General features: G+C 36.9%; 4 protein-coding genes across 6 annotated transcripts; 3 read left to right on the plus strand and 1 right to left on the minus strand.

Annotated features, from left to right (window-relative positions):
- Positions 1 to 93: 93 nt before the first annotated feature.
- Positions 94 to 3,711, plus strand: LOC129786751 (3-hydroxyisobutyryl-CoA hydrolase, mitochondrial). Of its 3 annotated transcripts, none has more exons than XM_055821955.1 (5): positions 94 to 192; positions 250 to 419; positions 479 to 1,281; positions 1,402 to 1,573; positions 3,593 to 3,711. In XM_055821955.1, exons 1-4 carry the CDS (start codon positions 190 to 192, stop codon positions 1,524 to 1,526), a joined length of 1,101 nt encoding a protein of 366 aa, XP_055677930.1. In that variant the 5' UTR covers positions 94 to 189; the 3' UTR covers positions 1,527 to 1,573; positions 3,593 to 3,711. The 3 variants fall into 3 exon arrangements, with proteins under 3 accessions (XP_055677930.1, XP_055677928.1, XP_055677929.1); XM_055821953.1 differs by having other exon boundaries at positions 1,402 to 1,522; XM_055821954.1 differs by lacking the exon at positions 3,593 to 3,711 and having other exon boundaries at positions 1,402 to 3,432.
- On the minus strand, positions 3,698 to 5,510 carry LOC129786752 (GTP-binding protein SAR1). The gene is made up of 5 exons (XM_055821956.1): positions 5,376 to 5,510; positions 5,004 to 5,080; positions 4,670 to 4,789; positions 4,299 to 4,600; positions 3,698 to 4,233 (listed from the first exon to the last, which is right to left on the minus strand). Exons 2-5 carry the CDS (start codon positions 5,044 to 5,046, stop codon positions 4,117 to 4,119), a joined length of 582 nt encoding a protein of 193 aa, XP_055677931.1. The 5' UTR covers positions 5,047 to 5,080; positions 5,376 to 5,510; the 3' UTR covers positions 3,698 to 4,116.
- A 1,158-nt stretch (positions 5,511 to 6,668) lies between these two features.
- LOC129786932 (solute carrier family 22 member 4-like) lies at positions 6,669 to 10,614 on the plus strand. The gene is made up of 8 exons (XM_055822196.1): positions 6,669 to 6,898; positions 8,342 to 8,577; positions 8,656 to 8,780; positions 8,857 to 9,019; positions 9,083 to 9,259; positions 9,318 to 9,904; positions 9,971 to 10,158; positions 10,236 to 10,614. The coding sequence occupies exons 1-8, from the start codon at positions 6,896 to 6,898 to the stop codon at positions 10,494 to 10,496; spliced, it is 1,740 nt and encodes a 579-aa protein (XP_055678171.1). The 5' UTR covers positions 6,669 to 6,895; the 3' UTR covers positions 10,497 to 10,614.
- A 697-nt stretch (positions 10,615 to 11,311) lies between these two features.
- Positions 11,312 to 13,399, plus strand: LOC129786934 (farnesol dehydrogenase). The gene is made up of 7 exons (XM_055822198.1): positions 11,312 to 11,568; positions 11,638 to 11,720; positions 11,792 to 11,957; positions 12,252 to 12,378; positions 12,482 to 12,617; positions 12,711 to 12,848; positions 13,199 to 13,399. Exons 1-7 carry the CDS (start codon positions 11,520 to 11,522, stop codon positions 13,256 to 13,258), a joined length of 759 nt encoding a protein of 252 aa, XP_055678173.1. The 5' UTR covers positions 11,312 to 11,519; the 3' UTR covers positions 13,259 to 13,399.
- The last annotated feature ends 236 nt before the right edge of the window (positions 13,400 to 13,635 follow it).

Below are 13,635 nucleotides of genomic sequence, written 5' to 3' on the forward strand. Positions count from 1 at the left end.
GAAGGCGACGAAGCAAGGTAATTGTACCGAAAAATACCTCGCGGCTGGGTTTTGTCTTCCCGACGGGACCGAATCAATGACGCGAAGGAGTTTTGTAATCCATCTGGGAGGGATTTGTCTGTGAAAACTTCAGTGTGGATTGACGGGTAAATCACATTGCATAATCCCCCATTTATTTTATCACAAAAAATGGTAATTTCCTACTTTAATTAATTCTTGTCAACTACTTAAATTCCTCTTGAATTGTAGATTATCTCACGGGCAGTCAGAAATAGCGGCATAGGTGTGAGATATGCCAGGAGAATGGGTACTACAAGTGAAAATCCTCAGACGGTAATTGCCCAGGAAGTTGGGAATGCCGGAGTGATCACGTTGGATCGCCAAAAAGCTCTCAATGCCATTAATTTGGACATGGTCAGGTGAGGCATCTACAAAAAGAATCAAGAATTTTATTTAATTCTTAAAAATAATTCCTCAGGCAAATCTATGCGGCAGCTAAGAAGTTTGAGCAGAGTAAGGATCTTGTGATTATTAAAGGAGCTGGAGAGAAGGCTTTTTGTGCTGGTGGTGATGTTAGGGCTGTGAGTTATGGTCCCCTGGAGGAAGCTAAAGCCTTCTTCCGCCAGGAGTACATCCTAAATGCATCAATTCAAGCCTTCCGGAAGCCCTACGTGGCACTAATTGATGGGATTACAATGGGTGGTGGTGTGGGGCTCTCTGTGCACGGGAAGTACCGCGTAGCCACGGAGAGAACTCTCTTTGCCATGCCCGAAACGGCCATTGGACTCTTCCCTGACGTTGGAGGCGGATACTTCCTCCCCCGTCTCCGTGGGAAGCTGGGAATGTTCCTCGGGCTCACGGGATTCCGTCTCAAGGGCAGGGATGTGGAGAAAGCCGGCGTTGCGACGCACTACTGCGAAAGTGCCCGGATCCCAGAACTCGAGGAAGCTCTCACCAAGTGCTCCACCGATGGGGATGTTGCAGCAACACTGGCTAAATTCTGCCCCAAAGACACCTCTGAATTCATCCTGAACAAACATCTCGCTCAGATTGATGAGTGCTTCAGTGGGGCAACAGTTGAGGAAATCCTGGAACGCCTCCGGAAGGATAATTCAGAGTGGGCACAGAAAACGCTGCAGGGATTGGCAAAAATGTCTCCGACGAGTATGAAGGTCAGCAAGAAGCAGATTGATTTGGGGGCCAATATGACACTTCCGGAATGCCTCGTGATGGAGTACAGACTTGCGGTGAGACACGCCCAAGACAGTGACCTCAAAGAAGGTAATGAAAAAGTCTGGAAACTTCGTTAAATTAATTAATTCTCTAAGCATTTCAATGCAAAGAAAAACAGTCGTGAAGAACGAAAAAAAAATTAATAGTTTGAACAAAACTTCCTTCCAGGTGTTCGCGCGTTGCTGGTGGACAGAGACAATCAACCAAAATGGAACCCTCCAACCCTGGAAGAGGTCACCGACGAGCGGGTGGATTCCTTCTTCAAGCCACTTCCGGATGATTTGAAATTGTAATGAAGGCAAAATGGGATAATCATTGACTTCTCCATCCATTTATTGAGGTTCTTCATGTCACACAGAAAAGGAATTTCCTGTCTAAAGATCCGGAGTTTTATTCTGAGAGTCTCGAAATCTCTCAAATTCCATTAGAAAAATATTTTTTCCTCGTAAAATAAGAGTTGTAATAAGCTTAAAAGGAGTCTATTCACCGTTGATCTTTTTAAATATTTATTTATCCATCAAATATAAGAAAAAACTCGAATTATTTAGGATGCTTCTGATGCTTCTAATTGAGAATAATTAGGAGAAAACGTAGAAATATTGAAAAAATCATCGAAAACTATAACAAATAAAGACAAAACATTTAAAAGTATAGATTAAATACAGTCGTGATCGTGCAGTAGGACCGTCGTCAAAAAAAGTTCTCCGCGGTAAAACGGCTGCAGAATGAGGAATTTCGCCTTCGCAGTGGGACAATTAGTACTATTGGAAAGGTAGGATACCAATTGTCCTACTACGAAGGCAAAATTCCTCATTTTGAAGCCGTTTTACCGCGGAGAAGTTTTTTTGACGACGGTCCTACTGCACGATCACGACTGTAAATACAAAATATCGGAAAACAAGGAAAATCTTGCTGAAAATAAAGAGAAACCGAATAAAATCGTGAATAGGTAATATAAGAGAACTATTTTGAAATATAAATAAATAAAGAAAAAGAAAACACGTTAAAATTTTAGAAAAAAAAACGAAGAAAAGAATAATGCAAAAAATAGAAAACATAATTTTAAAACTTTATATAAAAACTAATTTTAAGTTCAGGAGGTAGATTCAGATACAAATCTTTTCTTTCCTTACAGTTCGTTAGTTATAAGATTATTGGTATTCTGGGATAAATCTTATAAGATTTTTACAATTTTTTTCTATCTTTAATCGGATTTTTGAAGGAAAATTACTTTTCTATAGGGGCCTCTAAATTTCTTTATGCCGGTTTTTTGGGACAACTAATTATTTGTTATTTTATAGAACGGCAATAGAACGATCTAAAAACTCCATCTTTCAAAATCTTACAACAAATTTTTAACCGTCCGTATGCCATGATCAAAACTTACGCGCATTGCCATGGGGTAGGTGACCGACCACATAATTTTTTTCGCAAAATAAGCAAATTATTTCGGTCAAATGAGCTTTAATAGACTCCTTGGTACTCCCTATGAAGTCTTTTGTCCATTTTAGAAGACAAAACTACATTTAAATTGTTTTTTTTAATTCCCTCTTCTTACATTTTTGTTAATAACTTTTTTTTCTAGTCATATAATCTAGGAACTTAATCCCAAAAGATGGGTTTAAAATCTCTGAGAATTAGGGCGTAATAACTCGAAATAGGGCTATGGGGTTTGTCACCTACCCCTCATGGCAATGCGAGGGTTAAAGTTCTTTCTGTCAGTTTTTTTGGGACAACTAATTATTTGTTATTTTATAGAACGGCAACAGAACTATTAAAATATTTCATCTGTAAAAAATTTACAACAAACTTAAGTTGTTAGAAAAGATTTTTATCAAAATCTGTTAATTAATTTGTTTTAATTGTTTAGGGGAGAGCGGGGTTAAAAAAGTTACTTAAGGGTTTTGAAAAACCTCAAAATATAATATTTCCCAAATACATAAAGCGAAATGAATTGCTCATTTCTTTAGGAAATTTACTGCCCTACAACTTTTTCTCAGATCATTTTGTTCTATCTAGCTAGGAAATATGATATTTTAAGCTTTTTCCAAACCCTTAAGTGACTTTATTAGCCCCGGTCTCTCCTACATTTTTTTTTCTCTGTGTAGTATTCTTTTGAATGACGACATAGCGCGCAACAATGGTGAATAGACTCCTTTTCTTATAAGAAAAAAACATTAAAGTGCGATTTAAAAAATTCTCTCACGAACTATTCTTATTGGAAAACTTTTATTTTATCCGGAATAAGGCTCTGAAATGATAAGAAGAGATTCCAGCTCCTGAAACATAAATTTTCCTTCCTAAAACTAATCAACAATTGAAAGGACTTTAATCTTTAATTCCTAATATTTTCTTCCAGTCCAACGGACATCCTGCAGGCAAAGCTGTAAAGTGAAATTGAGGGATGTTCCTGTGCAAACTTGAAACGAAGTGCATTTATTTTTCAAGGGGAGAATAAATAAAATTTTTTGAGTATCATTCCGACTTTATAAATTTATTTTTCTTCATCATCATCGATTCCCCCACTGAAGTTGATTTTCTTTCAATTTACCATTAGAAACCTAAATAGAAACTAATTTTATTTCTTTAATTTTACTGCCTTTTTGTTTAATTTACAATATAATGACAAAATTGTGTCCTGCAATTGGTAATAATGTTGTTTTTTTTTGTTGAGATGAAACAACTCAGAAAGAAAAAACTAAATATTCAAACGAAGAATATTTAATCGCGGTCTTGTTGCTCATTTTGGGTTTTTTGTTTGCAATTTTTTTTTCACTGTTTACGGATTCTCATCGCGCGCATTCTTCGGTGATTTTTTTTGTCAACCCCGTTGGTAAGTTGGAAAGAAAAAAAAAACATAAGAAGCACACACACAGGGACAACTTAGTCAATGTATTGAGCTAGCCAACGAAAGCCCTCTCCGTAGCCTTGTCGCTTGAGGACGGAGCACATGAAGAGCTCCAGGGGACGGCCAGGTAGATCTGATCGTGGAACCTTACCCTGAAATGCAGAGATTTCGTGAAAATTAAATCAAAGAATTTTGGGGATTTAGCTGAAAGATTTACCTTTCCCGTGGTTAATTGATACAACTGGAAGAAATTCCGCAATTCATCCTCACTTGCGGCACCTGGCTTGTCAATTTTATTGCCCAAAATGAGCACGGGGCAGTTGGAGAGGGCCTCATCGGTGAGAAGGGAATCCAATTCGATTTTACTTTCGGGGAAACGACCCCTATCCCAGGCATCAACTAGAAATACAATTGCATCCACAGCCGGAAAGTAATCCTTCCACACACGACGTGCCTGAGTGTGGCCGCCGAGATCGAATGTCGTGAAGCGCATATTTCCTATTGAAAGTTCCTCCGATGCTGTGGAAATTAATCAAAGAAGTCTTTTAGCTCTAATTTCTTCGAGGACACAGAGAAGCTGGAACTTACTGGGATGCAACGTTGGGACGTGCTGTGCGAGTCTGTCATCTTTCAGCATGTGCAGCAGTGTTGTTTTACCGGCATTATCTAAGCCCAGGAAGAGGAGTTTTCCAGATTTCTTCCACAAACCTAAAGAACACAAAAGCCATTGTTAGTTTTAATCAACAAATCATCCCGGAAGCTTCATTTGACTGAGGAGTTATCGTCATCATTACTCAATCCTTTCACGCTTCAATTGTGCTGAAGACATAAAAGCCACGCACAATCAATTTCATCACAACTTTCTCTCATCTAATGCTTCACACAGCTGTTGGTGCCCCCTTTACATAGGGCAGAGACTCACCGAGATATCCTAGAACTCCAGTAAACCAATCCCAGATAAACATTTTTGCAGCGTCACCGTTCAACTTCTATTAATAACTGGAAGTAGAAAGACAAGACAACGATTATTTATATGCCATCCTCAGCTTCTTCGTTGAGGTAATGATTTGGACGAGATGAGGTGGTCCAAAAATCGTGGCTATTTCGCCATTCAGCCTTCAAAGCCCAAAAAAATTTCTCAAGATTTTTCAGGCCTCAGCTAGCATTTGCTCGCGGCGCCGCAAGGGGCGCTATTGATTTGAAATGTCACGATTTTCTTCCACAGCCCATTTTCTCACAACACAAATGCGCAAAAAGCAAATTCTTATCGTAGTCAGACACAATGCGATAGTACCTTTGTGATTGCACACAAGAATGGAATTACAAAGCAAGAATAATTACAAAAATTAAAGAATTAATTTTTACGTTGACGTGGTGACAGCACCAAGAAAGAACACGCTAAAACTTTTTCCCATGATATGGTGGATACTCCTTGGATAAATCCGATGGTGTCTGATTATGTCGTCACCGACAACACGGTGGCGGTTGGCGGCTGATTCAATTCTTTTTATTGCTGGATTTTCTGTGCATTTTCAACATTTTCTGGCATTTTTCACTTTCCTGGAAATATCTTTGTGCTTTTTTTTGGGCCCTTTGGGCATTTCTTGGGGGGAAAAGTTGAATTTTTTGTCTTTTATCAAAGTTGCGGGAAAATTTTGTGTCCTCCGCCGAAAGTTTAAGCAGGCGGCTGATGAATTTTCCTTTCTTTTATGTTTTGATGCCATTTTCCGGTCGCTTTTGATTCTCTCAAGGATGTATGGAGTGTAGGGGATGTAGTCACGACAACATACAATGAGTTTATGTACATTTTAAAGGTAAACAGGTGTGCTTGTTTGCCGCCGGCGGGTAAACCGTTTACAAACTTTTGTATTTTATTCTTATTAAAATAACATTTTCTGGGTTTTTCCATAATTAATTGATTCGACGACACCCTCAGAAGCTGGAAAACTCTATTTCGTGAAAAATTCCCTGGAAATTGCGAAAAAACACAGAAAACTCTGATTTGTTCATGATCTTTAATTTTGGCGCGTTTTATCGGTTGCGGTTGAAGGTGCTTTGAGAAAATTAAATTTGAAATGGGAGCCAAATAGGAGTTTTGTAACGTTTTTTTTATCATTCTTATTTCGATTCTTTTAATAAGTTTAATAAATCATATTAATTAAGAATAAAAATATAAATATCACTTTGCTGACACACTAAAAACTTTATTTCTCAAGAGACTTTAATAAGCATCTTTTTACACATTCAATTATGCACATAATTGAAGAGTTTGTATGACACTTGATATTTTCTTTCCAACGCAAATCAATTTACAAAATACAATAAAAAGAATAAGAATAAGAAAATGAGAATTTTATTCAATTAAGAAGACATTCCTACGTTTTTTTTTACTCACTGACTGATTGTACACGCCCACGCATTTCACAACACCACAACTGAAGACAACGTGGTTCAGTTCAGAGAGCTTCTCTCCTCTGTGGGCCAGCAAGTAGACAAACTTCCGCCCAGCAATTGCCTCCAATCATTGAGAGTAGAAAATGTAATAAAATGATTGAATAATTACCTTTCTGAATCTTCATAATCTCCCAGTTATCATGATGACGACCATGAGGATCAAACTCCCGCATCAGAGCGTTTTAGATAGCAATCAGTTGGCGTCAAACTGTCTCGGGTTGAAGATCTTCTCGCAGAAGAATTTTCTCGCAGATTAGAAAAATTCTTTTGGAGGATTAAAGTGCAAAAAAACTCAAAGATAAATCAACTTTCTTCAAACAGTTTGAGTGCTTTTGTGATAAATTTAATTGAAGCTTTCTTATGGTAATAAAATGTTGTAAAACCATAAAAGTGATACCTGTGAAATATTTCTTACAATAAAAGTAACAATTTGATAATTTCAAGTGTCTGTAAAATTTTTTGATAAAAATAAGTTTTATTACTTTCTCTGGGATATCCTGAAGAATTATTTTTCTTTTTCTTGAAGCTCAAAAATACGATTTTTTGCTTGGTTGGGATTAATGACCGTCAGATGATCACGGAAATGGAAAAATTAGATGCAGTTTTCTAATTCGGTTGGTTTATTTTTATCATGTGTGAAGCAACATTTCTGCCTAATGGCCGCAAAATAAGCCGAAACGTTGATAAAAATAAAGAATCTGAACTACAAAATTGCTTCTCTATTAAAGACTTTTCTTTGTCTAATTTAAATTACCTGTAAAGCTCGATTTAATGCTTTATGAGATAGGAGAGAACAAAAGCTTAATGTTAAATGTAGAAGGATGTCTTTGTTGTATATGTATGTGGAAAAGCTCACAAAAGCACCATCACCTTTTCCGGGAGTGAGTGAGAAGAACTTACGCGACAAAGAGTGAGCGGAGCTTTTGCAATTTATGTATGTTTCACTCCTTGGGGCTTCAGCTGTTCTGCAGATAAGCACGCGTTAAATTTATCTCACAGAGCCCTAATCGAGTTAAATTGACCATAATACGCAGCTTAATAGACCTTGAAGTGTGGGATTTAGACCTTGAACTTCCTGACTTGCATTTGTGCCGCCACTACAACACGGAGGGAATTTCGCAATATTTGCACCAACAACGACCAAAAAAAAACTCTCCAAACACGCGAGTCGCTTAGGTGATGGCTTTTGAGGGTTAAAGAGGTGCGAGATTACAGTAAATCCTCCCCCGAAGACGTCACAATGGGGGAAGTATAGTCAATGAGATTAAGAAGACTGGAGACATATAAGTCTTATTTTCCTTCCAAGCAAAAGCTCTTTTGCCGTCCGAGCAAATAAATAGCAAAATGAGTTGAAATTGCTCGCTGAACAAATATTAATGGAAGACTTTAGGAACGTTTTTTTTTCTCTCCAATCGCTCTTCTCGCATAAATCAGTCGGTGAGGGAGCTTAATTTCTCTCCACCTAGCACAGAGGTGAAGATGCGCACAATCTCTAAGAATCACACACGAAAAGTTAAATATTTTTGTTATCTTTTCTCGTCTTCCACGTTGTTCATTTTTCGGGCAATCGCTTTGTTAAGCTTAGATTCCCTATGTATGTATATTTGAGCTTTTGAGAAAAAAGCTCACATTAAAAAGAATAAGATCTTGAATTATTGATTTTATTGAAAGCTTTTTTCTGCGTTATATTCATTTCAGCTTTTCAAAAAAAGCTCATTTTTAAAGATAAAAGCACTGGAATTAAATTTTATTTTTTTATTAAAAAAAAATCATTAAAATTGGCTTAAAATATTATTCTCTTTTTAGGCTTCTTCAGAAGCTGAAGATGCCGTCTTTGACAAGCTCATTGCAATGGTTGGGGACTGGGGCCCTTTCCAGAAGCGCTTCAACTACCTCTTCAATGGAGCCCAAATTATATTTGTCTCAATGTCCTTCATGAATATTGTCCTGGCGCTCAATATTCCCGATCATCACTGCAATGTTCCCGGTCGTGAAAACACAAATTTCTCCCTGGATGAGTGGAAAGAGATCGTATTGCCCAAGTAAGAACGCCTTCAGAGCTTTCATTTTTATTGGATTAAAAAGCTTCAATTTTTTAATAAAAATTCCTTTAATTTCAGGGAGAAAAATAACAGAGATATGGAAGTTCTGAGCTCATGCAAAATGTACAATATTACTGGAGTTGATATCCAGAACATTTGGGAAAATACCACAAAACCTGAAGAGGTTTTCAATGAGACAATTAGTTCGTAAAACTTTTCTTTAAAAAATTCCATAAATTCTAAATAATTAAAATAAATAATTTATGAATTTTCTTTTAGGCTGTACCCATGGTTACATTTACGATAAGCAATGGTATGAGAAGACGGTGGTGAGCCAGGAGGATTGGGTCTGTGACAAGAATATCTATGTTACCAACATATTTGTCTTTAATCGTATTTCACAAGTTTTTGGTACATTAATCTTTGGGCAACTGGGAGATAAGTAAATTCTAAAGAGTTCTGAGCTTTCAATTTTTCTGTTTTATTTAATTTTAATTTCTTATAGGATTGGACGACGATTTATTTACTACATAAGTATGCTGCTGACCATTTCTGGGCGTTTTCTGTCCATTGTTACCTCATCGTCCTTCCTCCTGTTCTCAATTGCCTCAATTATTGGTTGCTGTGCCGCCAATACGGCCTTCCAGTCGCCTCTAATCATTGCTTTGGAGACTTCTAAATCGTAAATATTAATTTTTATATCTATTTCCAAAGCTTTTGCCTTTTAATAATATTTCCAGGGAGCTTCGAGCGCATATAGCCATGATGCAGTACGTGGGATGGACAGTCGGTCTGTGCATAATGCCAATGGTTTTCTGGTGGGTGCGAGATTGGGTTTGGTTTATTGTTCTAACAACCATTCCCTATGCAATGTTTGTAATTCCAAAGTACATGATTGAGTCACCACGATGGTTAGCTAATCAACGTCGCTACAAAGATTGCGCCAAACAACTGAATACAATTGCTAAAATTAATGGAAAAGACGTAAATATAACTGAAAAGCTCCTAATTGAGATGCTTCCAACTGCATCAGAGGAGAAAGTATACGGGCTAGCTTCAATCTTCTCAAGCTGGAGACTGGCTAAGAACTCATGCCTTCTAATGCTGAATTTATCCATTTGCTGCATTGTCTACCTCTCAATTATTCTCAACATCTCACGCATGGGTGGCAATCCTTTTGTCAATTTCTTCTGGCAGAGTTTCAGTGAACTACCAGCATCTATTATTGGGCAGAAGATGGGCGATATCATTGGCAGACGCTACACGAATGTTATAGCATTCCTCCTTGGTGCTCTCGGATGTCTTGGAGCTGTATTTATGGTCCAAAGTAATGCAGAAAAATATAAATTATTTGATGAATTTATTATAATTTCTAAAAATAATTTTCTTTCAGATCCTGAGATGGATTTCTATGCAACATCTTTTACGGTTTTTGTAAAAATGATGATCATGATTAACTTCTTTGCAATTGGCTTGCAATCTATGGAAACCTATCCAACTTGCATAAGACAAACTGGAAATTCTGTTAGTGTAATTATTGCCAATGGTTTTGGAGTTCTTGGTCCATATATCGTTCATTTGGTAAGTTAATTTGATTATTTCCCTCAAAAGATTTTTTTCATTCATTTTTGTTTCTTTTTTTTTTATTAATTTTTCAGGGAACAAACTTTGATGCACGATATCCTTTCATCATAATGGGTATTCTGCTGCTTATTGGAGCTCCTGCCAGTTTATTCCTACCTGAAACTCTACACGAAAAGATGCCAGAGACACTGCAGGAAGCGCAGGAGTTTGGCGCTAATCAACCCTTCTGGTTCTACCCCAGAGCACCGTCCAAAGATTCCAAATCAGAATGTGAAGAGAATGCAAAGACAGACGATGTGAATGAGAAGCTAAATCAACCACAATTCCAACCATGAGATTTAATTGTAAGAAGAATTTTAGACTCTTCAAGATTTTTTTTTAGTTTTTACTGCTTGTTGCTTTTTAAGCTTTTTAGTTTGTTGCAAAGAAATAAATTTGTTTTTGAAAGAAAAAGCTTTTTCTTACCTTATTTTGGAGCATTAATAAGTTTTAAAGGGAAGGTAAGAGATAGAGCTTTTAAGCTTTAAAGCTCGTGATTTAAATTTCTTACTTTCTTGTGTATTTACATATAAAATTTAAGATTAATTCAATTTAATTATTTGAGGAGGAAATTAATTAGAAAAAAATAAGAATATTTTCTTCAAAAATAAAATAGAATAAAAGGTAAATTATTATGATGACTCAAACCTTCTACTAATTAATTATTAAAGCATTCTTTCTAAAAATAAATTAATTCTTCAAGAAAAGAATTCTCTATTCTTCTAAATTCTTATCTAAGAATTTCGCGGGCTTAGAAAATCCGCGAGAGACATCTGCACAATGTCTCAGAAAATCCAATTTGAATTATTCTACCAAAGTGAATCTTCTTCAACGCTCAGAATTAGATTTGTTGTCAACTTTTCATCTTCTCATCATCATGAATCATCATCATTCGTTTCTATTCATGCGGAGAAAATAAAATATATTTCTTTTTAATTTGTCACAAGAAGTATCTCAGACGATTCCCACCATCCCGTTCAATTTGTACTAATTGCGGAGATTAGATTAGACGGACAATTTGATGATTTGCTGCTGCAACAGAGGGTCGACGGTCCAGTGCAATTGTGAGCCAATAATATTTCTCTCTCTGCGAATAATATTTCGTTGTGCATTTTCTAATTGTGCCTCAGATGTTGCGGTCACACCGATGACGCTCTGGGAAATTCAAGAAGGAAGCACAAGGTTACAACGAGACTCGCGTTTCACATATAAAAGCTCTCCTCTTGCCCAGAGATCTTGCATTTTATTGTGCAAGTTCCGTGTAGTTGGTTCACCTTTTTGTGAGTGATTTTCCCCCTCGAGGAATTTTCTCCAATTAAATGGATAAATGGAGAGGAAAGGTGGCTGTTGTAACAGGAGCGAGTTCCGGTAAAGGAGTTTCAAAGAAAGGAATTTTCTTCTCAATGTTCTCTTAAAGAAAAATAAAATTCTTTTAAGGAATCGGAGCGACTCTGGCAAAAGCTCTTGCAGATTCGGGGATGGTAGTCATCGGACTAGCTCGCAGAAGTGCAATGGTGGAGGTAAAATAAATAAATGTTTTGTAAATTTTTAAAAGAAAAAGTCTGAAGGAAGGTTTATCTATGTTTAATAGGAGCTAGCAATGGGTGTGACCGGAAGTGGGAAAATTCATGCAATAAAGTGCGATATGACGGACCAAAACCAGGTGAAAAGTGTCTTCGACAGCATAAGAAGTGATTATGGAGGGATCGACGTTCTCATCAGTAATGCTGGTTTGATTAAATCTGCATTTTTGATTGGTATGTAAATTTACTGACATGGGGGGTAAGTTTCTATAAAAAGCAAAATATTTGCGAGAATAAAAATATATTTTTGAAAAAAAAATTCTCTCTATTTTAATCTTTTTAATTATGTTTTTCAAAGATTTTATTTAATTTTTAATTTTAAAGAATAAATTATAAAAATCAATTTGAGAATTTTCATTACCGGAAGACCGGAATTTTGGACAAAGAATTAATTAAAATGTGAGAGACAGGAGAGTTAGAATTTTTCCAAATTCCATAATTAATGTTTTCTTTTAATTCTCTTTACAGAAAATGATTTGGAAGATTTCAGGGAGACTGTAGACCTCAATCTGTGGGCTTCAGTGGTGTGCATTAAGGAAGCCATTAAGGATATGCGAGAGAGGAAATCAAAAGGCCACATTATCATAATCAACAGGTTCGGAGCATATGTATAGTCAAATTTCCTTAAGGCACCCACCCACACTCCCCCCCCCCTTCCTCCGTTCAAGTAAATCAATTCTCTCAATGTAATTTCACAGCATTCTCGGCCACCGCATTCCGGATGTGCCCCTGCCCAAGTTCAACATCTACCCAGCTACAAAATTCGCCCTCACAGCCCTTGCACAGACAATTCGGCAGGAGTTGCGCTTCCACGGAGCGGAAATTAAATTGACGGTAAGATGAGGGAGGGGGTGGGAGGAAGAGGCATGAATGAATGCCTCGAAGGTTCTTTTGCTTGATCTCAAAGTCCACTTCCTTCCTACACAGAATATTTGTCCAGGATTGGTGGACACACCCTTGTTGAGTGTCTTTGATTCGAGGCATTTCGCTGCGTTGCTAAAATTAACAGCGGATGATGTAAAAGACGCAGTAATTTATGCACTCGGACCTCCAGATAACGTTCAAGTGAGTACCTTACATATATCTGTCTTTTGAACTCTCGCTGTGCCATAGAGTTGTTGTGCACTTGAACGAAAAATAGATAAGATAGGAGATTAAATTGTTAAATGACTTGCAATTCATTCAAAATCAATGTTTAATCAATTGGCCTAAAATTGAGCATTTTAATGAGTTGGATTCTCTCAAAATAACCCCACTTGTCAGTATATTTTGTAAGAATATAATAAATCTTTAATCTCTTATCTACAGAACATTTGCACGTGCTGTGAGCATTTCTGTTGCAGCAAAATTTTCCACACGACTAGAAAATTTTACACACGATAAATTTATTTTTCTCTTCTCCCTTTTCTGTCTAGATAAACGAGATAATCTTCGAGGCAGCTGGACCATTAGTTTTTCCCACTGATCTTCAGTAGAGCAGCAGCAGCATCACAATTTCTCGTGGATTTCTTTTTAAACTCACAGCAATTTTTATTAATTGAAACTTTTACAAACCACTTGTTCTATTTCGATGCAAATTCATTTTAAACATATAAAAATAAAACATTCCCAATGGAGCTTTTTTGTGCTGTAGCTTCTTAACACCCACATTTCGTGCAAATTGCGCGATGTGTCTCACGACGAATGTCTTCATGGGAGCCAAGACGTGTGGTCGAGTAAATGGAGATGCTTCCGCCCATCAATTGCCTCCAATTATTGTGCTAAGCAAATGTGATAAAATGATTGAATAATTACCTTTCGGAATCTTCATCCAGGGTGATCTATTAGCACACATTTTTGCTCGTTTTAATTT

The sequence above is a fragment of the Lutzomyia longipalpis genome, chromosome 1 (genome assembly GCF_024334085.1).
Source record: "Lutzomyia longipalpis isolate SR_M1_2022 chromosome 1, ASM2433408v1".
NCBI lineage: Eukaryota > Metazoa > Arthropoda > Insecta > Diptera > Psychodidae > Lutzomyia > Lutzomyia longipalpis.